This window comes from Tachypleus tridentatus, unplaced genomic scaffold (assembly GCF_004210375.1).
Source record: "Tachypleus tridentatus isolate NWPU-2018 unplaced genomic scaffold, ASM421037v1 Hic_cluster_1, whole genome shotgun sequence".
In the NCBI taxonomy this organism is placed as follows: Eukaryota; Metazoa; Arthropoda; class Merostomata; order Xiphosura; family Limulidae; genus Tachypleus; species Tachypleus tridentatus.
Window position 1 is genome coordinate 25,926,243 of NW_027467777.1, and position 26,174 is coordinate 25,952,416.

The 26,174-nt window shown below is 32.3% G+C and overlaps 1 protein-coding gene across 1 annotated transcript in view; it reads right to left on the minus strand.

Annotated features, from left to right (window-relative positions):
• LOC143241731 (uncharacterized) overlaps nt 1-22,651 on the minus strand; it is a 98,616-nt gene extending 75,965 nt beyond the window's left edge. Inside the window, exons 1-4 of the mRNA XM_076484956.1 lie at nt 22,441-22,651; nt 20,507-20,572; nt 18,469-18,607; nt 2,464-2,680 (exon numbers count right to left, since the gene is read on the minus strand). Of these exons, the coding sequence (XP_076341071.1) occupies nt 2,464-2,680; nt 18,469-18,607; nt 20,507-20,572; nt 22,441-22,504 (486 nt within the window). The 5' untranslated portion in view covers nt 22,505-22,651. The remainder of the gene's footprint in view (nt 1-2,463; nt 2,681-18,468; nt 18,608-20,506; nt 20,573-22,440) is intronic.
• Nucleotides 22,652-26,174: the final 3,523 nt, after the last annotated feature.

Genomic DNA, 26,174 nt, shown 5'->3' on the forward strand with positions numbered 1-26,174 from the left:
AGTACAAGTAATATAGTTCCACACAAGTATGAATTCTAAGGATGTACAGCACAAGTAATATAGTTCCATATAAGTATGAAGTCTATGGATGTAAAGAAAAAGTAATATAGTTCCATACAAGTTTGATTTCTATAGATGTACAGCACAAGTAATATAGTTTTATATAAGTATGATTTCTATGGATGTACAGCACAAGTAATATGGTTTCATATAAGTATGAATTCTATGGATGTAGAGCACAAGTAATATACTTCCATACAAGTATGAATTCTATGGATGTAAAGTACAAGAAATATTGTTCCATATAAGTATGAATTCTATGGATGTACAGCACAAGTAACATAGTTCCATATAAGTATGAAGTCTATGGATGTAAAGTACAAGTAATATAGTTCCACACAAGTATGAATTCTAAGGATGTACAGCACAAGTAATATAGTTCCATATAAGTATGAAGTCTATGTATGTAAAGAAAAAGTAATATAATTCCATACAAGTATGATTTCTATAGATGTACAGCACAAGTAATATAGTTTCATATAAGTATGATTTCTATGGATGTACAGCACAAGTAATATGGTTTCATATAAGTATGATTTCTATTGATGTGCAGTACAAGTAATATAGTTCCATATAAGTATGAATTCTATGGATGTACAGCACAAGTAATATAGTTCCATACAAGTATGAATTCTATGGATGTACAGCACAAGTAATATAGTTCCATACAAGTATGAATTCTATGGATGTACAGCACAAGTAATATAGTTCCATACAAGTATGAATTCTATGGATGTACAGCACAAGTAATATAGTTCCATATAAGTATGAATTCTATGGATGTAAAGTACAAGAAATATTGTTCCATATAAGTATGAATTCTATGGATGTAAAGTACAAAATACTGTTCCATATAAGTATGAATTCTATGGATGTAAAGTACAAGAAATATTGTTCCATATAAGAATGAATTCTATGGATGTAAAGTACAAGAAATACTGTTCCATATAAGTATGAATTCTATGGATGTAAAGTACAAGAAATATTGTTCCATATAAGTATGAATTCTATGGATGTAAAGTACAAGAAATACTGTTCCATATAAGTATGAATTCTATGGATGTAAAGTACAAGAAATATTGTTCCATATAAGTATGAATTCTATGGATGTAAAGTACAAGAAATACTGTTCCATATAAGTATGAATTCTATGGATGTAAAGTACAAGAAATACTGTTCCATATAAGTATGAATTCTATGGATGTAAAGTACAAGAAATATTGTTCCATATAAGTATGAATTCTATGGATGTAAAGTACAAGAAATACTGTTCCATATAAGTATGAATTCTATGGATGTAAAGTACAAGTAATATAGTTCCATACAAGTATGAATTCTATGGATGTACAGCACAAGTAATATAGTTCCATATAAGTATGAAGTCTATGGATGTAAAAAACTAGTAATATGGTTCTATATAGGTATGAATTCACAAGGTCAGCAGTACTAGTAGTATGGTTCTATAAGGTGTGTATTCTATGGATGTAATACAAGTAATGTAGTTCTATACAAATATTAATTTCTAACATGAAAAAACTTGTATTTCAGTTCATTGAAAGCAGTAACAAAGTACATATTTTTGGCAATGTTGTCTTAATTATTTGTTTAGCTAAAATAATTGTTATAACTTAATTGTTAGAAATCCAGTTTTTAGAAAATAAAGCTTCTAGAGGGTTTGAATGAGTAGTGAAAGAAAACTTTATTAGAAATGTGCAACATTTCAATAAACGTATATCAAATATCACTATAATATTAAACTGTCGTACATCTTACATTAAGAGATAATCTGTGTCTTATCATGCATCAACACACCTGGTATGATATCTCGAAACTGTCGATATACAGGGGCTATCTTGTATTAGTGTTTTTACCCAAGATAAAAAGTCTTTGAAATAAGGCATATTTGAAATAAGGCATATTTCTGCTTTCTTACAAAATTTGTGTTTGAAATTTAAAAACACAAGTAATTAACATGTTACAATAATGAATTACCACCTTCCACAAAGCAGTTTATGTAATTAAAATGTAATGAAGACGCTATGGATGTAATAATAAAGGAACGAATAGAAATATATATCTAACATGAACTGTTCACTTAAGGATGATTACATCAGAGATGTAAATTTTCAACTGTTTCAGAAATATTTTTCCTTACCGTAAAAACTGTAACATATAAAAAATTATTTTACATTTTTCTTTTTACTATTTCTGCTTCCTTATTGGATACCGTCAGTGTAAAAAACCACACTTACACTTTATTGTTCATACACACATTGAAACCCAGTAAACTATTACATGCACTTAATCTCTAGGATTAGGTCACATATTAACACTAATTAGGGTACTCAAACACAACGACAATATTATCCATTACCACACATTCAGTAAATATGGGCGGCTTACCTCAACATCAGTGAAGGTGGCTGTTTGAAGTCTGCCCTGGAAGTCAAGAAAATAAAAGTCCATTTCATTTGTCTTGGGGTAGAAAGTGATTCCAAACTGAGGCTTGCCCAAAAGGTCGTCAATACGGATTAGATTCCAGGAACGTTTCTGAAGGTTTCGCTTCCGAAACGTAGCAACAAAGGAAAATTGACCTGGCAAACCCAAAGGAAAAATAGTCCTGTTGAAAAAGGCCATATATATATTAGTACTGAACATAAACAGTAGATAAAGAGTAACTAGTAATACTGGAAGAATGTGAAGAGAAAAATACAGATGTTTGTACTGAACATAAACAGTAGATAAAGAGTAACTAGTAATACTGGAAGAATGTAAAGAGAAAAATACAGACGTTTGTACTGTACACACACAGTAGATAAAGAGTAACTAGTAATACTGGAAGAATGTGAAGAGAAAAATACAGACGTTTGTACTGTACATACACAGTAGATAAAGTGTAACTAGTAATACTGGAAGAATGTGAAGAAAAAAATACAGACGTTTGTACTGTACATACACAGTAGATAAAGTGTAACTACTAATACTGGAAGAATGTGAAGAAAAAAATACAGACGTTTGTACTGTACATACACAGTAGATAAAGAGTAACTAGTAATACTGGAAGAATGTAAAGAGAAAAATACAGATGTTTGTACTGTACACACACAGTAGATAAAGAGTAACTAGTAATACTGGAAGAATGTAAAGAGAAAAATACAGACGTTTGTACTGTACACAAACAGTAGATAAAGAGTAACTAGTAATACTGGAAGAATGTAAAGAGAAAAATACAGACGTTTGTACTGTACACAAACAGTAGATAAAGAGTAACTAGTAATACTGGAAGAATGTAAAGAGAAAAATACAGAAGTTTGTACTGTACACAGACAGTAGATAAAGAGTAACTAGTAATACTGGAAAAATGTGAAGAGAAAAATACAGACGTTTGTACTGTACACAAACAGTAGATAAAAGTAACTAGTAATACTGGAAAAATGTGAAGAGAAAAATACAGACGTTTGTACTGTACACAAACAGTAGATAAAGAGTAACTAGTAATACTGGAACAATGTGAAGAGAAAAATACAGACGTTTGTACTGTACACAAACAGTAGATAAAGAGTAACTAGTAATACTGGAACAATGTAAAGAGAAAAATACAGATGTTTGTACTGTACACAAACAGTAGATAAAGAGTAACTAGTAATACTGGAACAATGTGAAGAGAAAATACAGACGTTTGTACTGAACATAAACAGTAGATAAAGAGTAACTAGTAATACTGGAACAATGTAAAGAGAAAAATACAGATGTTTGTACTGTACACACACAGTAGATAAAGAGTAACTAGTAATACTGGAACAATGTGAAGAGAAAAATACAGACGTTTGTACTGTACACAAACAGTAGATAAAGAGTAACTAGTAATACTGGAACAATGTGAAGAGAAAAATACAGACGTTTGTACTGAACATAAACAGTAGATAAAGAGTAACTAGTAATACTGGAAGAATGTAAAGAGAAAAATACAGACGTTTGTACTGAACATAAACAGTAGATAAAGAGTAACTAGTAATACTGGAAGAATGTAAAGAGAAAAAATACAGATGTTTGTACTGAACATAAACAGTAGATAAAGAGTAACTAGTAATACTGGAAGAATGTGAAGAGAAAAATACAGATGTTTGTACTGTACATACACAGTAGATAAAGAGTAACTAGTAATACAGGAAGAATGTAAAGAGAAAAATACAGACGTTTGTACTGAACATAAACAGTAGATAAAGAGTAACTAGTAATACTGGAACAATGTAAAGAGAAAAAAATACAGACGTTTGTACTGAACATAAACAGTAGATAAAGAGTAACTAGTAATACTGGAAGAATGTAAAGAGAAAAATACAGATGTTTGTACTGAACATAAACAGTAGATAAAGAGTAACTAGTAATACTGGAAGAATGTAAAGAGAAAAATACAGATGTTTGTACTGTACACAAACAGTAGATAAAGAGTAACTAGTAATACTGGAAGAATGTAAATAGAAAAATACAGCCGTTTGTACTGTACATACACAGTAGATAAAAGAGTAACTAGTAATACAGGAAGAATGTAAAGAGAAAATACAGATGTTTGTACTGAACATAAACAGTAGATAAAGAGTAACTAGTAATACTGGAAGAATGTAAAGAGAAAAAAAATACAGATGTTTGTACTGAACATAAACAGTAGATAAAGAGTAACTAGTAATACTGGAAGAATGTAAAGAGAAAAATACAGATGTTTGTACTGTACACAAACAGTAGATAAAGAGTAACTAGTAATACTGGAAGAATGTAAAGATAAAAATACAGATGTTTGTACTGTACACAAACAGTAGATAAAGAGTAACTAGTAATACTGGAAGAATGTGAAGAGAAAATACAGATGTTTGTACTGTACACAAACAGTAGATAAAAGTAACTAGTAATACTGGAAGAATGTAAAGAGAAAAATACAGATGTTTGTACTGAACATAAACAGTAGATAAAGAGTAACTAGTAATACTGGAAGAATGTAAAGAGAAAAATACAGATGTTTGTACTGTACACAAACAGTAGATAAAGAGTAACTAGTAATACTGGAAGAATGTAAAGATAAAAATACAGATGTTTGTACTGTACATACACAGTAGATAAAGAGTAACTAGTAATACAGGAAGAATGTAAAGAGAAAAATACAGACGTTTGTACTGTACACAAACAGTAGATAAAGAGTAACTAGTAATACTGGAAGAATGTAAAGAGAAAAATACAGACGTTTGTACTGTACATACACAGTAGATAAAGAGTAACTAGTAATACTGGAAGAATGTAAAGAGAAAAATACAGACGTTTGTACTGTACACAAACAGTAGATAAAAGAGTAACTAGTAATACTGGAAGAATGTAAAGAGAAAAATACAGATGTTTGTACTGTAGACACACAGTAGATAAAGAGTAACTAGTAATACTGGAAGAATGTAAAGAGAAAAATACAGATGTTTGTACTGTACACAAACAGTAGATAAAGAGTAACTAGTAATACTGGAAGAATGTAAAGAGAAAAATACAGATGTTTGTACTGTACATATACAGTAGATAAAGAGTAACTAGTAATACTGGAAGAATGTAAAGAGAAAAATACAGATCTTTGTACTGTACATATACAGTAGATAAAGAGTAACTAGTAATACTGGAAGAATGTAAAGAGAAAAATACAGATGTTTGTACTGTACATATACAGTAGATAAAGAGTAACTAGTAATACTGGAAGAATGTAAAGAGAAAAATACAGATGTTTGTACTGTACATACACAGTAGATAAAGAGTAACTAGTAATACTGGAAGAATGTGAAGAGAAAAAATACAGACGTTTGTACTGAACATAAACAGTAGATAAAGAGTAACTGGTAATACTGGAAGAATGTAAAGAGAAAAATACAGATGTTTGTACTGTACATACACAGTAGATAAAGAGTAACTAGTAATACAGGAAGAATGTAAAGAGAAAAATACAGACGTTTGTACTGAACATAAACAGTAGATAAAGAGTAACTAGTAATACTGGAAGAATGTAAAGAGAAAAATACAGATGTTTGTACTGTAGACACACAGTAGATAAAGAGTAACTAGTAATGCTGGAAGAATGTGAAGAGAAAAAATACAGACGTTTGTACTGTACATACACAGTAGATAAAGAGTAACTAGTAATGCTGGAAGAATGTAAAGAGAAAAAATACAGACGTTTGTACTGTACACACACAGTAGATAAAGAGTAACTAGTAATGCTGGAAGAATGTGAAGAGAAAAAATACAGACGTTTGTACTGTAGACACACAGTAGATAAAGAGTAACTAGTAATACTGGAAGAATGTAAAGAGAAAAAATACAGACGTTTGTACTGTACACACAGTACATAAAGAGTAACTAGTAATACTGGAAGAATGTGAAGAGAAAAATACAGACGTTTGTACTGTACACAAACAGTAGATAAAGAGTAACTAGTAATACTGGAAGAATGTGAAGAGAAAAATACAGACGTTTGTACTGTACACAAACAGTAGATAAAGAGTAACTAGTAAAACTGGAAGAATGTGAAGAGAAAAATACAGACGTTTGTACTGTACATACACAGTAGATAAAGAGTAACTAGTAATACTGGAAGAATGTAAAGAGAACAATACAGAAGTTTGTACTGTACACAAACATTAGATAAAGAGTAACTAGTAATACTGGAAGAATGTGAAGAGAAAAATACAGATGTTTGTACTGTACACACACAGTAGATAAAGAGTAACTAGTAATACTGGAAGAATGTGAAGATAAAAATACAGACGTTTGTACTGTACATACACAGTTGATAAAGAGTAACTAGTAATACAGGAAGAATGTGACGATAAAAAATACAGATGTTTGTACTGTACACACACACAGTAGATAAAGAGTAACTAGTAATACAGGAAGAATGTAAAGAGAAAAATACAGACGTTTGTACTGAACATAAACAGTAGATAAAGAGTAACTAGTAATACTGGAAGAATGTAAAGAGAAAAATACAGATGTTTGTACTGAACATAAACAGTAGATAAAGAGTAACTAGTAATACTGGAAGAATGTAAAGAGAAAAATACAGATGTTTGTACTGTACACAAACAGTAGATAAAGAGTAACTAGTAATACTGGAAGAATGTAAAGAGAAAAATACAGACGTTTGTACTGTACATACACAGTAGATAAAGAGTAACTAGTAATACAGGAAGAATGTAAAGAGAAAAATACAGATGTTTGTACTGAACATAAACAGTAGATAAAGAGTAACTAGTAATACTGGAAGAATGTAAAGAGAAAAATACAGATGTTTGTACTGTACATACACAGTAGATAAAGAGTAACTAGTAATACTGGAAGAATGTGAAGAGAAAAATACAGACGTTTGTACTGAACATAAACAGTAGATAAAGAGTAACTGGTAATACTGGAAGAATGTAAAGAGAAAAATACAGATGTTTGTACTGTACATACACAGTAGATAAAGAGTAACTAGTAATACAGGAAGAATGTAAAGAGAAAAATACAGACGTTTGTACTGAACATAAACAGTAGATAAAGAGTAACTAGTAATACTGGAAGAATGTAAAGAGAAAAATACAGATGTTTGTACTGTAGACACACAGTAGATAAAGAGTAACTAGTAATGCTGGAAGAATGTGAAGAGAAAAATACAGACGTTTGTACTGTACATACACAGTAGATAAAGAGTAACTAGTAATGCTGGAAGAATGTAAAGAGAAAAATACAGACGTTTGTACTGTACACACACAGTAGATAAAGAGTAACTAGTAATGCTGGAAGAATGTGAAGAGAAAAATACAGACGTTTGTACTGTAGACACACAGTAGATAAAGAGTAACTAGTAATACTGGAAGAATGTAAAGAGAAAAATACAGACGTTTGTACTGTACACACACAGTACATAAAGAGTAACTAGTAATACTGGAAGAATGTGAAGAGAAAAATACAGACGTTTGTACTGTACACAAACAGTAGATAAAGAGTAACTAGTAATACTGGAAGAATGTGAAGAGAAAAATACAGACGTTTGTACTGTACACAAACAGTAGATAAAGAGTAACTAGTAAAACTGGAAGAATGTGAAGAGAAAAATACAGACGTTTGTACTGTACATACACAGTAGATAAAGAGTAACTAGTAATACTGGAAGAATGTAAAGAGAACAATACAGAAGTTTGTACTGTACACAAACATTAGATAAAGAGTAACTAGTAATACTGGAAGAATGTGAAGAGAAAAATACAGATGTTTGTACTGTACACACACAGTAGATAAAGAGTAACTAGTAATACTGGAAGAATGTGAAGATAAAAATACAGACGTTTGTACTGTACATACACAGTTGATAAAGAGTAACTAGTAATACAGGAAGAATGTGACGATAAAAATACAGATGTTTGTACTGTACACACACAGTAGATAAAGAGTAACTAGTAATACAGGAAGAATGTAAAGAGAAAAATACAGACGTTTGTACTGAACATAAACAGTAGATAAAGAGTAACTAGTAATACTGGAAGAATGTAAAGAGAAAAAAATACAGATGTTTGTACTGAACATAAACAGTAGATAAAGAGTAACTAGTAATACTGGAAGAATGTAAAGAGAAAAATACAGATGTTTGTACTGTACACAAACAGTAGATAAAGAGTAACTAGTAATACTGGAAGAATGTAAAGAGAAAAATACAGACGTTTGTACTGTACATACACAGTAGATAAAGAGTAACTAGTAATACAGGAAGAATGTAAAGAGAAAAATACAGATGTTTGTACTGAACATAAAAATTAGATAAAGAGTAACTAGTAATACTGGAAGAATGTAAAGAGAAAAATACAGATGTTTGTACTGAACATAAACAGTAGATAAAGAGTAACTACTAATACTGGAAGAATGTAAAGATAAAAATACAGATGTTTGTACTGTACACAAACAGTAGATAAAGAGTAACTAGTAATACTGGAAGAATGTGAAGAGAAAAATACAGATGTTTGTACTGTACACAAACAGTAGATAAAGAGTAACTAGTAATACTGGAAGAATGTAAAGAGAAAAATACAGATGTTTGTACTGAACATAAACAGTAGATAAAGAGTAACTAGTAATACTGGAAGAATGTAAAGAGAAAAATACAGATGTTTGTACTGTACACAAACAGTAGATAAAGAGTAACTAGTAATACTGGAAGAATGTAAAGATAAAAATACAGATGTTTGTACTGTACATACACAGTAGATAAAGAGTAACTAGTAATACAGGAAGAATGTAAAGAGAAAAATACAGACGTTTGTACTGTACACAAACAGTAGATAAAGAGTAACTAGTAATACTGGAAGAATGTAAAGAGAAAAATACAGACGTTTGTACTGTACATACACAGTAGATAAAGAGTAACTAGTAATACTGGAAGAATGTAAAGAGAAAAATACAGACGTTTGTACTGTACACAAACAGTAGATAAAGAGTAACTAGTAATACTGGAACAATGTGAAGAGAAAAATACAGACGTTTGTACTGTACACAAACAGTAGATAAAGAGTAACTAGTAATACTGGAAGAATGTAAAGAGAAAAATACAGATGTTTGTACTGTAGACACACAGTAGATAAAGAGTAACTAGTAATACTGGAAGAATGTAAAGAGAAAAATACAGATGTTTGTACTGTACACAAACAGTAGATAAAGAGTAACTAGTAATACTGGAAGAATGTAAAGAGAAAAATACAGATGTTTGTACTGAACATAAACAGTAGATAAAGAGTAACTAGTAATACAGGAAGAATGTAAAGAGAAAAATACAGACGTTTGTACTGTACATATACAGTAGATAAAGAGTAACTAGTAATACTGGAAGAATGTAAAGAGAAAAAATACAGATGTTTGTACTGTACATATACAGTAGATAAAGAGTAACTAGTAATACTGGAAGAATGTAAAGAGAAAAAATACAGATGTTTGTACTGTACATACAGTAGATAAAGAGTAACTAGTAATACTGGAAGAATGTGAAGAGAAAAATACAGACGTTTGTACTGAACATAAACAGTAGATAAAGAGTAACTAGTAATACTGGAAGAATGTAAAGAAAAAATACAGATGTTTGTACTGTACATACAGTAGATAAAGAGTAACTAGTAATACAGGAAGAATGTAAAGAGAAAAATACAGACGTTTGTACTGAACATAAACAGTAGATAAAGAGTAACTAGTAATACTGGAAGAATGTAAAGAGAAAAATACAGATGTTTGTACTGTAGACACACAGTAGATAAAGAGTAACTAGTAATGCTGGAAGAATGTGAAGAGAAAAATACAGACGTTTGTACTGTACACACACAGTACATAAAGAGTAACTAGTAATACTGGAAGAATGTGAAGAGAAAAAATACAGACGTTTGTACTGTACACAAACAGTAGATAAAGAGTAACTAGTAAAACTGGAAGAATGTGAAGATAAAAATACAGACGTTTGTACTGTACATACACAGTTGATAAAGAGTAACTAGTAATACAGGAAGAATGTGACGATAAAAATACAGATGTTTGTACTGTACACACACAGTAGATAAAGAGTAACTAGTAATACAGGAAGAATGTAAAGAGAAAAATACAGATGTTTGTACTGTAGACACACAGAAGATAAAGAGTAACTAGTAATACTGGAAGAATGTAAAGAGAAAAATACAGACGTTTGTACTGTACACAAACAGTAGATAAAGAGTAACTAGTAATACTGGAAGAATGTAAAGAGAAAAATACAGACGTTTGTACTGTACACAAACAGTAGATAAAGAGTAACTAGTAATACTGGAAGAATGTAAAGAGAAAAATACAGAAGTTTGTACTGTACACAGACAGTAGATAAAGAGTAACTAGTAATACTGGAAAAATGTGAAGAGAAAAATACAGACGTTTGTACTGTACACAAACAGTAGATAAAGAGTAACTAGTAATACTGGAAAAATGTGAAGAGAAAAATACAGACGTTTGTACTGTACACAAACAGTAGATAAAGAGTAACTAGTAATACTGGAACAATGTGAAGAGAAAAATACAGACGTTTGTACTGTACACAAACAGTAGATAAAGAGTAACTAGTAATACTGGAACAATGTAAAGAGAAAAATACAGATGTTTGTACTGTACACAAACAGTAGATAAAGAGTAACTAGTAATACTGGAACAATGTGAAGAGAAAAATACAGACGTTTGTACTGAACATAAACAGTAGATAAAGAGTAACTAGTAATACTGGAACAATGTAAAGAGAAAATACAGATGTTTGTACTGTACACACACAGTAGATAAAGAGTAACTAGTAATACTGGAACAATGTGAAGAGAAAAATACAGACGTTTGTACTGTACACAAACAGTAGATAAAGAGTAACTAGTAATACTGGAACAATGTGAAGAGAAAAATACAGACGTTTGTACTGAACATAAACAGTAGATAAAGAGTAACTAGTAATACTGGAAGAATGTAAAGAGAAAAATACAGACGTTTGTACTGAACATAAACAGTAGATAAAGAGTAACTAGTAATACTGGAAGAATGTAAAGAGAAAAATACAGATGTTTGTACTGAACATAAACAGTAGATAAAGAGTAACTAGTAATACTGGAAGAATGTGAAGAGAAAAATACAGATGTTTGTACTGTACATACACAGTAGATAAAGAGTAACTAGTAATACAGGAAGAATGTGAAGAGAAAAATACAGATGTTTGTACTGTACATACACAGTAGATAAAGAGTAACTAGTAATACAGGAAGAATGTAAAGAGAAAAATACAGACGTTTGTACTGAACATAAACAGTAGATAAAGAGTAACTAGTAATACTGGAACAATGTAAAGAGAAAAATACAGACGTTTGTACTGAACATAAACAGTAGATAAAGAGTAACTAGTAATACTGGAAGAATGTAAAGAGAAAAATACAGATGTTTGTACTGAACATAAACAGTAGATAAAGAGTAACTAGTAATACTGGAAGAATGTGAAGAGAAAAATACAGACGTTTGTACTGAACATAAACAGTAGATAAAGAGTAACTAGTAATACTGGAAGAATGTAAAGAGAAAAATACAGATGTTTGTACTGTACATACACAGTAGATAAAGAGTAACTAGTAATACAGGAAGAATGTAAAGAGAAAAATACAGACGTTTGTACTGAACATAAACAGTAGATAAAGAGTAACTAGTAATACTGGAAGAATGTAAAGAGAAAAATACAGATGTTTGTACTGTAGACACACAGTAGATAAAGAGTAACTAGTAATGCTGGAAGAATGTGAAGAGAAAAATACAGACGTTTGTACTGTACACACACAGTACATAAAGAGTAACTAGTAATACTGGAAGAATGTGAAGAGAAAAATACAGACGTTTGTACTGTACACAAACAGTAGATAAAGAGTAACTAGTAAAACTGGAAGAATGTGAAGATAAAAATACAGACGTTTGTACTGTACATACACAGTTGATAAAGAGTAACTAGTAATACAGGAAGAATGTGACGATAAAAATACAGATGTTTGTACTGTACACACACAGTAGATAAAGAGTAACTAGTAATACAGGAAGAATGTAAAGAGAAAAATACAGATGTTTGTACTGTAGACACACAGAAGATAAAGAGTAACTAGTAATACTGGAAGAATGTAAAGAGAAAAATACAGACGTTTGTACTGTACACAAACAGTAGATAAAGAGTAACTAGTAATACTGGAAGAATGTAAAGAGAAAAATACAGACGTTTGTACTGTACACAAACAGTAGATAAAGAGTAACTAGTAATACTGGAAGAATGTAAAGAGAAAAATACAGAAGTTTGTACTGTACACAGACAGTAGATAAAGAGTAACTAGTAATACTGGAAAAATGTGAAGAGAAAAATACAGACGTTTGTACTGTACACAAACAGTAGATAAAGAGTAACTAGTAATACTGGAAAAATGTGAAGAGAAAAATACAGACGTTTGTACTGTACACAAACAGTAGATAAAGAGTAACTAGTAATACTGGAACAATGTGAAGAGAAAAATACAGACGTTTGTACTGTACACAAACAGTAGATAAAGAGTAACTAGTAATACTGGAACAATGTAAAGAGAAAAATACAGATGTTTGTACTGTACACAAACAGTAGATAAAGAGTAACTAGTAATACTGGAACAATGTGAAGAGAAAAATACAGACGTTTGTACTGAACATAAACAGTAGATAAAGAGTAACTAGTAATACTGGAACAATGTAAAGAGAAAAATACAGATGTTTGTACTGTACACACACAGTAGATAAAGAGTAACTAGTAATACTGGAACAATGTGAAGAGAAAAATACAGACGTTTGTACTGTACACAAACAGTAGATAAAGAGTAACTAGTAATACTGGAACAATGTGAAGAGAAAAATACAGACGTTTGTACTGAACATAAACAGTAGATAAAGAGTAACTAGTAATACTGGAAGAATGTAAAGAGAAAAATACAGACGTTTGTACTGAACATAAACAGTAGATAAAGAGTAACTAGTAATACTGGAAGAATGTAAAGAGAAAAAATACAGACGTTTGTACTGAACATAAACAGTAGATAAAGAGTAACTAGTAATACTGGAAGAATGTGAAGAGAAAAATACAGATGTTTGTACTGTACATACACAGTAGATAAAGAGTAACTAGTAATACAGGAAGAATGTAAAGAGAAAAATACAGACGTTTGTACTGAACATAAACAGTAGATAAAGAGTAACTAGTAATACTGGAACAATGTAAAGAGAAAAATACAGACGTTTGTACTGAACATAAACAGTAGATAAAGAGTAACTAGTAATACTGGAAGAATGTAAAGAGAAAAATACAGATGTTTGTACTGAACATAAACAGTAGATAAAGAGTAACTAGTAATACTGGAAGAATGTAAAGAGAAAAATACAGATGTTTGTACTGTACACAAACAGTAGATAAAGAGTAACTAGTAATACTGGAAGAATGTAAATAGAAAAATACAGCCGTTTGTACTGTACATACACAGTAGATAAAGAGTAACTAGTAATACAGGAAGAATGTAAAGAGAAAAATACAGATGTTTGTACTGAACATAAACAGTAGATAAAGAGTAACTAGTAATACTGGAAGAATGTAAAGAGAAAAATACAGACGTTTGTACTGAACATAAACAGTAGATAAAGAGTAACTAGTAATACTGGAAGAATGTAAAGAGAAAAATACAGATGTTTGTACTGTAGACACACAGTAGATAAAGAGTAACTAGTAATGCTGGAAGAATGTGAAGAGAAAAATACAGACGTTTGTACTGTACATACACAGTAGATAAAGAGTAACTAGTAATGCTGGAAGAATGTAAAGAGAAAAATACAGACGTTTGTACTGTACACACACAGTAGATAAAGAGTAACTAGTAATGCTGGAAGAATGTGAAGAGAAAAATACAGACGTTTGTACTGTAGACACACAGTAGATAAAGAGTAACTAGTAATACTGGAAGAATGTAAAGAGAAAAATACAGACGTTTGTACTGTACACACACAGTACATAAAGAGTAACTAGTAATACTGGAAGAATGTGAAGAGAAAAATACAGACGTTTGTACTGTACACAAACAGTAGATAAAGAGTAACTAGTAATACTGGAAGAATGTGAAGAGAAAAATACAGACGTTTGTACTGTACACAAACAGTAGATAAAGAGTAACTAGTAAAACTGGAAGAATGTGAAGAGAAAAATACAGACGTTTGTACTGTACATACACAGTAGATAAAGAGTAACTAGTAATACTGGAAGAATGTAAAGAGAAAAATACAGAAGTTTGTACTGTACACAAACAGTAGATAAAGAGTAACTAGTAATACTGGAAGAATGTGAAGAGAAAAATACAGATGTTTGTACTGTACACACACAGTAGATAAAGAGTAACTAGTAATACTGGAAGAATGTGAAGATAAAAATACAGACGTTTGTACTGTACATACACAGTTGATAAAGAGTAACTAGTAATACAGGAAGAATGTGACGATAAAAATACAGATGTTTGTACTGTACACACACAGTAGATAAAGAGTAACTAGTAATACAGGAAGAATGTAAAGAGAAAAATACAGACGTTTGTACTGAACATAAACAGTAGATAAAGAGTAACTAGTAATACTGGAAGAATGTAAAGAGAAAAATACAGATGTTTGTACTGAACATAAACAGTAGATAAAGAGTAACTAGTAATACTGGAAGAATGTAAAGAGAAAAATACAGATGTTTGTACTGTACACAAACAGTAGATAAAGAGTAACTAGTAATACTGGAAGAATGTAAAGAGAAAAATACAGACGTTTGTACTGTACATACACAGTAGATAAAGAGTAACTAGTAATACAGGAAGAATGTAAAGAGAAAAATACAGATGTTTGTACTGAACATAAACAGTAGATAAAGAGTAACTAGTAATACTGGAAGAATGTAAAGAGAAAAATACAGATGTTTGTACTGAACATAAACAGTAGATAAAGAGTAACTACTAATACTGGAAGAATGTAAAGATAAAAATACAGATGTTTGTACTGTACACAAACAGTAGATAAAGAGTAACTAGTAATACTGGAAGAATGTGAAGAGAAAAATACAGATGTTTGTACTGTACACAAACAGTAGATAAAGAGTAACTAGTAATACTGGAAGAATGTAAAGAGAAAATACAGATGTTTGTACTGAACATAAACAGTAGATAAAGAGTAACTAGTAATACTGGAAGAATGTAAAGAGAAAAATACAGATGTTTGTACTGTACACAAACAGTAGATAAAGAGTAACTAGTAATACTGGAACAATGTAAAGAGAAAAATACAGATGTTTGTACTGTACATACACAGTAGATAAAGAGTAACTAGTAATACAGGAAGAATGTAAAGAGAAAAATACAGACGTTTGTACTGTACACAAACAGTAGATAAAGAGTAACTAGTAATACTGGAAGAATGTAAAGAGAAAAATACAGACGTTTGTACTGTACATACACAGTAGATAAAGAGTAACTAGTAATACTGGAAGAATGTAAAGAGAAAAATACAGACGTTTGTACTGTACACAAACAGTAGATAAAGAGTAACTAGTAATACTGGAACAATGTGAAGAGAAAAATACAGACGTTTGTACTGTACACAAACAGTAGATAAAGAGTAACTAGTAATACTGGAAGAATGTAAAGAGAAAAATACAGATGTTTGTACTGTAGACACACAGTAGATAAAGAGTAACTAGTAATACTGGAAGAATGTAAAGAGAAAAATACAGATGTTTGTACTGTACACAAACAGTAGATAAAGAGTAACTAGTAATACTGGAAGAATGTAAAGAGAAAAATACAGATGTTTGTACTGAACATAAACAGTAGATAAAGAGTAACTAGTAATACAGGAAGAATGTAAAGAGAAAAATACAGACGTTTGTACTGTACATATACAGTAGATAAAGAGTAACTAGTAATACTGGAAGAATGTAAAGAGAAAAATACAGATGTTTGTACTGTACATATACAGTAGATAAAGAGTAACTAGTAATACTGGAAGAATGTAAAGAGAAAAATACAGATGTTTGTACTGTACATACACAGTAGATAAAGAGTAACTAGTAATACTGGAAGAATGTGAAGAGAAAAATACAGACGTTTGTACTGAACATAAACAGTAGATAAAGAGTAACTAGTAATACTGGAAGAATGTAAAGAGAAAAATACAGATGTTTGTACTGTACATACACAGTAGATAAAGAGTAACTAGTAATACAGGAAGAATGTAAAGAGAAAAATACAGACGTTTGTACTGAACATAAACAGTAGATAAAGAGTAACTAGTAATACTGGAAGAATGTAAAGAGAAAAATACAGATGTTTGTACTGTAGACACACAGTAGATAAAGAGTAACTAGTAATGCTGGAAGAATGTGAAGAGAAAAATACAGACGTTTGTACTGTACACACACAGTACATAAAGAGTAACTAGTAATACTGGAAGAATGTGAAGAGAAAAATACAGACGTTTGTACTGTACACAAACAGTAGATAAAGAGTAACTAGTAAAACTGGAAGAATGTGAAGATAAAAATACAGACGTTTGTACTGTACATACACAGTTGATAAAGAGTAACTAGTAATACAGGAAGAATGTGACGATAAAAATACAGATGTTTGTACTGTACACACACAGTAGATAAAGAGTAACTAGTAATACAGGAAGAATGTAAAGAGAAAAATACAGATGTTTGTACTGTAGACACACAGAAGATAAAGAGTAACTAGTAATACTGGAAGAATGTAAGAAGAAAAATACAGACGTTTGTACTGTACATACACAGTAGATTAAGAGTAACTAGTAATACTGGAAGAATGTGAAGATAAAAATACAGACGTTTGTACTGTAGACACACAGTAGATAAAGAGTAACTAGTAATACTGGAAGAATGTAAAGAGAAAAATACAGATGTTTGTACTTTACACACACAGTAGATAAAGAGTAACTAGTAATACTGGAAGAATGTGAAGATAAAAATACAGACGTTTGTACTGTACATACACAGTAGATAAAGATTAACTAGTAATACTGGAAGAATGTAAAGAGAAAAATACAGACGTTTGTACTGTACACAAACAGTAGATAAAGAGTAACTAGTAATACTGGAACAATGTAAGAAGAAAAATACAGATGTTTGTACTGTAGACACACAGTAGATAAAGAGTAACTAGTAATACTGGAAAAATGTGAAGATAAAAATACAGATGTTTGTACTGTACACAAACAGTAGATAAAGAGTAACTAGTAATGTCAGTTATGTTAGTGTTGTAACATGTTTGGTGTTTAAGGATGAACACGTTAATATATCTGTTAGTGTTGTAACATGTTTGGTGTTTAAGGATGAACACGTTAATATATCTGTTAGTGTTGAACCATGTTTGGTGTTTAAGGATGAACACGTTAATATATCTGTTAGTGTTGTACCATGTTTGGTGTTTAAGGATGAACACGTTAATATATCTGTTAGTGTTGTAACATGTTTGGTGTTTAAGGATAACTACACTAATAGTTCTGTTTGTGTTGTTTTGAAGTTAAGCTAGGGGCTATCTGTGCTCTGCCTACCATGGGTATCGAAACCCAGTTCTAGCGGTATGAGTCTGAAGACATACCGCTGTACCGCAAGGAGCAGTTCTGTTAGTGTTGTACCAGACATTTGTGCTAGTTTTATTGATAAATTAATTTAAATACGATTTTTGATGAGAGTAAATTTCCCGAAAAGGTTATAAGCTATGATTTCAAAAAGAAGAAATAAACTGAGTCAAAGAAATGAAAGTGAAATGGATATGAATCTACCTGGTAGGCAGTGTCAGGTTTGTCCTCTTAGGTGATAATCTGTATGCTCTCTGCATTTTGTTAGAACCTTCAACTTCAGTCACGCCTTCAAAACCTAATTCTACATCATCCAATCGAAAGTTTCGTATCATATCAAAACCTGTAATACATAAATAACATATGTAAGTCAGAGACACAAAACACTGGTTTAAAATACAAAATAAAACCCGCAATATATTTGTATGAAACAGACGAAAACTAACGTTCTTTGTTATCCCAAAACATACTGTAAAAACCAAAACTAACGTTCTTTATTATAACAAAACACCCTGTAACGAACTAAAACTAACGTTCTTTATTATAACAAAACCCACTGTAACAAACTAGAAATTAACGTTCTTTATTACCACAAAACACACTGTAACGAACTAAAACTAACGTTCTTTATTATCACAAAACACCCTGTAACGAACGAAAACTAACATTCTTTATTATAACAAAACCCACTGTAACAAACTAAAACTAACGTTCTTTATTATCCCAAAACCCACTGTAACAAACTAAAACTAACGTTCTTTATTATCACAAAACACACTGTAACAAACTAAAACTAACGTTCTTTATTATCACAAAACACACAGTAACAAACTAAAACTAACGTTATTTATTATCCCAAAACACACTGTAAGAAACTAAAACTAACGTTCTTTATTACCACAAAAGACACTGTAACAAACTAATACTAACGTTATTTATTATCACAAAACACCCTGTAACAAACCAAACTAACGTTCTTTATTATCCCAAAACACAGTGTAACAAGCTAAACTAATGTTCTTTATTGTTACCAAACACATTGTAAGAAACAAAGGTAACCTTACATACTACTTTATAAGGCAGTGATCAAAAGATGTGACACGATATAGATAAAAGCTTCTGTCGTTTATCATCACGTATTCGATATACTCGACACAAATGATTGCTGTCCTTATCATCATATCAAGCATACGGAATAAAACTTGTAATACATATATATCCTGTTGTAATGAATTTACTGTTGTAGTTTTCTTTTTTTCATGTGACCTATATTCTTGACCGTGTATTAGGCAAGTCTTGCCTGTTCTCGAAATTTTTAGATAATTCTTGAAAGTGAAAATCGACAATAGACCAGTGTTGAAAACTCTATAAACTCGCGTGATTGGTATATAAAAAGGACGTGCTAAGAGACACATGTATTATTATTAGTGGACAGCTACAGTTAGTGTGCTAATACGTCTTGGAAACTATAACTGTAATTGACGTCTATTAATCGGAAAACGACAAAATTGGGCCAGGAACGTTTATAAATTTCGAACAGTACGAACCGTTCAACTTTAGCGAATAACTTCGAACGTTAATATTTGTACGAGGACACTGGGTTTTGTTGTCAGCAAAAGCTTACATTCGTAATTGGCGCAAGTTCAACCAAGTTAGTTAGCGAAGTATAACAATATCTACTCAGAATCCTCTTCGTGGACCCGGATGGTTGATCACATATTCGGTTCTATACTAGATAGAAGACTACGCATAGTTTGTAAGTTTGTGAAACTTATATATAAACCAGTGATGACGAGAAACCCACTTGTTGAGAAATTTATATGCAAAAACGGCTCGTTTGGGCTGAGAAAACACTTTACATAGAAGAGCGAACAACGTTTCGACCTTCTTCGGTCATCGTCAGGTTCTCAGCCCAAACGAGCCGTTTTTGCATATAAATTATATATAAACCATCAATTATAATGACTTCAGTTATAACTTTTATTCTAAACTTTATTGCTTCTACTGTTTGGATATTAAAATATATTTGTGTGAAAAAACACACGAAAATTGTGTGTATCAGTCTTGTTAGCAAATACCATATATTTAACATATATTAATATTTAATTAACTTTTAGATTCAAATTTCCGGTTATTTGAAATAGTAATACGTAACGTGTGACTCACATGTATGACAGACAAACATCTACTGTTTAGTGTCTGATTAAAACTTGAAGTAAAAAAACAAAAATGAAAGTAATACCTGGGAGGTCATCCTGGCCTGGCCTGATTTCCGGACAAATATTATTTATGTTATTGGCGAATTCCTCTAAAATAAATAAATAAATAAATATATGTGTATGTATCCTAATTTTCTTAATTTCCTAGTGAAGTAACAACCAAATGAAATAAAATTTTAAAATTGGAATTACATTCCATCATATCAATTTTCGTATTATAAGAAAAGATTAAGATTTCGCGTCGACAAATTAAGTGTTATAGAGTAGTTTAATGCTAATTATTCAACATTTCAAATCAGTATTATGAGATTAAAGCGGAAATAAAAACCCATTCAGGAAAGATATTGTTTCAAGCATTAAATAATTTAGTCTAAATAACTGTATAGCTGTAATGGAAAGGCGTTGCTTAAGGTCTTTATAAAAGTGGGCCCGACATGGCCAGATGGGTTAAGGCGCTCGACTCTAATCTTACACTGCTACATTAGGGACGACTAGCGCTGATAACCCTCGTGTAGCTTTGCGCGAAATTAAAAAAAGCTAGGCCTAACAGAAAGACAAATATTAAATCATTAATAAATGCTAGAAAATAGGCTGTGCCTAGGCATGACTCAATATGCATTAGTTACTAAAACGAGAAACCTATTTTTTAGAAAATAAAGGTTTTGAAAGGCTTGACTTTGTAATGTAAAATCTATTATAAATATACGACGTTTTCTGAAAATGACAAAATATTGTCGAAACTCCTACATTTATAATAAAGTTTATTCATTACCCGTCTCGAAACCCTTTCATTACAGCATTTTTATATGAACCAAGTGATTATTGATAGGTTAAGCCTAGGCAAGACATGATTTTAAATATACATTAAAACATTAATTAATTCAGCCAAAACAGGTAAGGCCTAGGCGAGAATAGATTTTCAGTATGTGCACTATTTGCATAACTCGGTTTGATGAGGATAAACGTCTACGAATGAACTCGCAGTAAATACATTAGGCCTAGAGAAAGGGCGGTAATGCAAACACGACGATGTTAATACGTTGCTAAATGAACTAATTCTTTGAAAACTGACCCACACATTTGTTTCCACCTACTACAAAACTATTAATGAGAATTAAGAAACGGGAAATTCATCAAACCTTTTCAGATATTTCTTTTAACAAGAAAGTCTAGGGCATATCGTATTTACTTCAGAGAACTTGATGAACATTTCATTTCAGATCTGTTTCATTTAATTATTAAATTTGTTTGTTGGAGATCGCTCACTAGCTACAAACCGTTTTGTTCAATACCAAAACTTATTAGCTAAGTTAGACCACAAGCTTTAAAAGGTCCAAGCGCTTTGCCCTGTTTAGTGGTGAAATAAATAACTACAGTGAAATTCAAATACATAACTTTCCCAGTTTTATTTAGAGTTAAAAATAACTTAAAATTTCATAAAAGCTATATAATAAATAAAGAATAGGGGAAAATTCTTTGGAAAAGTAAAACAAATAGTACATGTTATGTTTAACAAATCTGATATCAAGTGTTTAACAAAAAAACATTTATATATAACATAAGATTTAAATACAAGTCCTGTAACCTATGGTGGACACTGGGTAAATGACCTTGCCTGGTGATGGGCTATATTAATTTGAATTATCATACCAACAAGTTAGTTTCGCAATGAGGGAGGAAGAGGTCTAATGTACCTGACCCTCCTGGGTATTCAACATCAATACCCAAATACCGACACAGTGAAACTTGGAACTTTCGCAATGATGGTTTTCAAAAACGTGTTTTATTTTTTATGTAAGTTATTAATATGTGGTTACTACCCTTAAAAACTAGAATTATTAAAAACAAAATTGCATACGTTATTTCCATTGTATTTGTTAGTTTAAATAAGAAGAGTACAAAATGCTTGTATTAATAAAATTATATGTACATACGTATATAAACATATACTACTCACGTGATAACACGAGATCCTGAGGAAGCAAAGTGATTGCTATGGTAACCAAGGCTAATGGCCACATGTCCGAGAAGGACCTGAAAACAATGGACACATTAAACGCGGCAAATAATGCACAGTCGTTAACCTTTTACAATATTCAAGCAAGTCTGTTTGTTTATTGTTAAACACAAAGCTACAAAATGGACTTTCATATGCTGTGCCCACCGTGGGTTTTAAATTTTGACCTTCAGACTTACCACTGAAGGGGCTTCAAAAAAAAACTGCTTTGCTTATGATAAGAAAAGTAGACATTAAGTGAAATAAACAACTTTTATGACCTAAATCGAAACTAATCGTTTAACATCGTAAGCTTTAATGTAATCTGAAAGCACAGTAATGTCTATGGTGTTCTGAGGTTCGCTTATTTTTCTGCGAATATTCACTGGAATGGTTCGACATAAAAATGTGTTACGTAGCAACATATGAGTTTTCTTAACCTCGACTAAACTTCAAGCAAAAAAAAAAAGACACTGTATATAAATTAAAGCTCAATGAAACTGACAAACACAAAGTTAAAGACAAATTTATTTAGCGGTAACTATACACCAAAAACATTCTTCTCAGAGTACAGATGTCACTCACTACTTGCCAGTAGAAAATACCCTTGCCACTTTATATATTGTATATTTGACTTTGCTCTATTTTAAGTGTATGTAGTACACTAATTGAATGTCTTAGTTTTGAGAGTAATTAGGGCGAAAGGAACTTAGCAGTTCTCTTGAACAACATTCTGCATTAAGATTACTTACTCAAGGTGTACTTACATATATACTCTTCAAAAAAAGAAACGCAAAAGGGATATTTTTGTTATTTTAAAGAGAAATATATGTAATAACGTTACAAGCTCAGAGTATGTGATGTTACACGTGTTAAGGCACTGATTGTCAGACCAAAATGACAATAAAAGTTGTGCACTTTGAAAACGGAGGAAAACATCGGATTTTTCGCCAAAACGCATTCGTGTCCAATAAATTTGTTTGAGAGATCTGCATGTTCTGCAAGTGCAACATGTGCAAAATTCCTATAAAAGTGACGGGTTCTCGGTTTCCATAGCTCAGTGTTAAGCCACCGACACGCAATACAGTTTCGCCAAGACTGACTGAAGTACAACGCAACAACGCCAGAAGCAGGCGAATCTCGATCAGATGTTGCCAGAGCTGTGAATGTCCACCCAAGCACCATCACAAGGCTATGGAATCGTCACCAACAACATGGATCAACTTGTGACCGTCCACGATCTGGCAGACCTCGTGTGACCACGCCCGCACAAGATCGCTACATCCGGTTACGTCACCTTCGGGATAGGACCACCACTGCGACGTCTACTGCCTCAACTATACCAGGGCTGCGTAGGATTTCCGATCAGACTGTACGCAACCGTCGACGAGATTCTTAGGCCCCATGTGCAACCCATCATGGTGAACGTCAACGTTTTTCAACATGACAACGCCCGTCCTCACACAGCCCGACTCAGCACTGTCTTCTTGAGACACTAAACATCAACGTTCTTCCCTGGAACCTCCAGATCACCAGATTTAAACCCCATCGAACATCTTTGGGACGAGTTGAACCGACGTCTGGGACGGCGACAACCTCAACCGCAAACTCTACCTCAGCTTGCAGCAGCTTTGCAGGCTGAGTGGACAGCCATTCCACAGTATGTGATTCGTCATCTCATCGCTTCCATGGGCAGGAGATGCCAAACAGTTACTGATGCTCACGGGGGGCATACTCGTTATTGACGTTGAGTGACGTTAAACTTCAACTAGTGAGCATGGACTTCGCCTTTGCAGACTTTGGATGTTCTGCAGTGAATGTGCAAAGTTTCAAACATGTCATACAGAACTACCCGGAATAAACTTATTAACAATATGTCTCAAATTTTGCCTTTTGCGTTTCTTTTTTTAAAGAGTATATTTTGTAAAATTAACTAAGCGGGTAGGAAACACGTGGTATTTAATATATTATAAATAAAACCAACTAAAAATAATTCTCATTACAAACGTAGACCTGAAAGGCTTGACAATCAGAATAATAATAAAAGTAACCTAACCATAATTATCAAGATAAAGATATGCGTGAAACTTCACCACAAAATTATAATAAAACGAATTTAGACAACCAGACAAAAACAGTTGTAAATGTACACCTTCAAATGCTTATTAATGTTTCAATTATTAAGGTTTTAAAAGAAATTAAGAACTTTTTTAAATAAAACGTTCATGATAGTAACATCAGGGAATTCTTCAAATATCGAGTATACAAATATCGAGAAATACAACAAAGTTCATAAAGTATCGAGTATAGAAACCTAGGATTTTCCTTCAAGATACGTGTAGAAATACAACAAAGTTCATAAAGTATCGAGTATAGAAACCTAGGATTTTCCTTCAAGATACGTGTAGAAATACAACAAAGTTCATAAAGTTTTGAGTATAGAAACCTAGGATTTTCCTTCAAGATACGTGTAGAAATACAACAAAGTTCATAAAGTATCGAGTATAGAAACCTAGGATTTTCCTTCAAGATACGTGTAGAAATACAACAAAGTTCTTTAAGTTTTGAGTATACGAAACTGATGTTTTCCTTCAATATCCAAGCACTTGGTAATTTCACTTATATCCAAATAAGCCATGCTATCTGAGTAACGTCTCTCCTAATACGCCCCCTATTGGCACAGTGGTAAGCTTTCTGGTTTACTACACTAAAAACATCTCGATTATCTTCAGTGGACAAAGCAGAGAGCTCGATTTGGCGCTGATATAAGAAAATACATACCCTTCAACTTCAGTTTGGTTCCATGGCGAGGTGGTTAGGGCGCTTGATTTGTAGTCAGTTTGGTACCGTGGCCAGGTGGTTAGGGCGCGTGATTTGTAGTCAGTTTGGTTCCGTGGCCAGGTGGTTAGGGCGCGTGATTTGTAGTCAGTTTGGTTCCGTGGCCAGGTGGTTAGGGCACTTGATTTGTAGTCAGTTTGGTTCCGTGGCAGGGTGGTTAGGGCGCGTGATTTGTAGTCAGTTTGGTTCCGTGGCCATGTGGTTAGGGCGCGTGATTTGTAGTCAGTTTGGTACCGTGGCCAGGTGGTTAGGGCGCGTGATTTGTAGTCAGTTTGGTTCCATGGCCAGGTGGTTAGGGCGCGTGATTTGTAGTCAGTTTGGTTCCATGGCCAGGTGGTTAGGGCGCGTGATTTGTAGTCAGTTTGGTTCCGTGGCCATGTGGTTAGGGCGCGTGACTTGTAGTCAGTTTGGTACCGTGGCCAGGTGGTTAGGGCGCGTGATTTGTAGTCAGTTTGGTTCCATGGCCAGGTGGTTAGGGCGCGTGATTTGTAGTCAGTTTGGTTCCGTGGCCAGGTGGTTAGGGCGCGTGATTTGTAATCAGTTTGGTTCCGTGGTAAGGTGGTTAGGGCGCGTGATTTAAAGTTGCGGGCCGAATCCCCGTTCCACCGAAGATGCTCGTCCTCACAGTCGTTGTAATATCGTAAAAGAATAGCTCAAGAGTTAGCGGTGGGTGATGTTAACTAGTTTCCTTCCTTCTAGTCTATCAGTGCTAAATTAGGGAAGTATATGCAGACAGCCCTCGTGTAGCTTTGCGCAATATTCAAAACAAGCAAACAAACTATGCTAATAAGCCGTGTTACGCGGGTTACTTATTTTCTAATAAACCGTGTTACGCGGGTTACTCATCTCCTTATAAG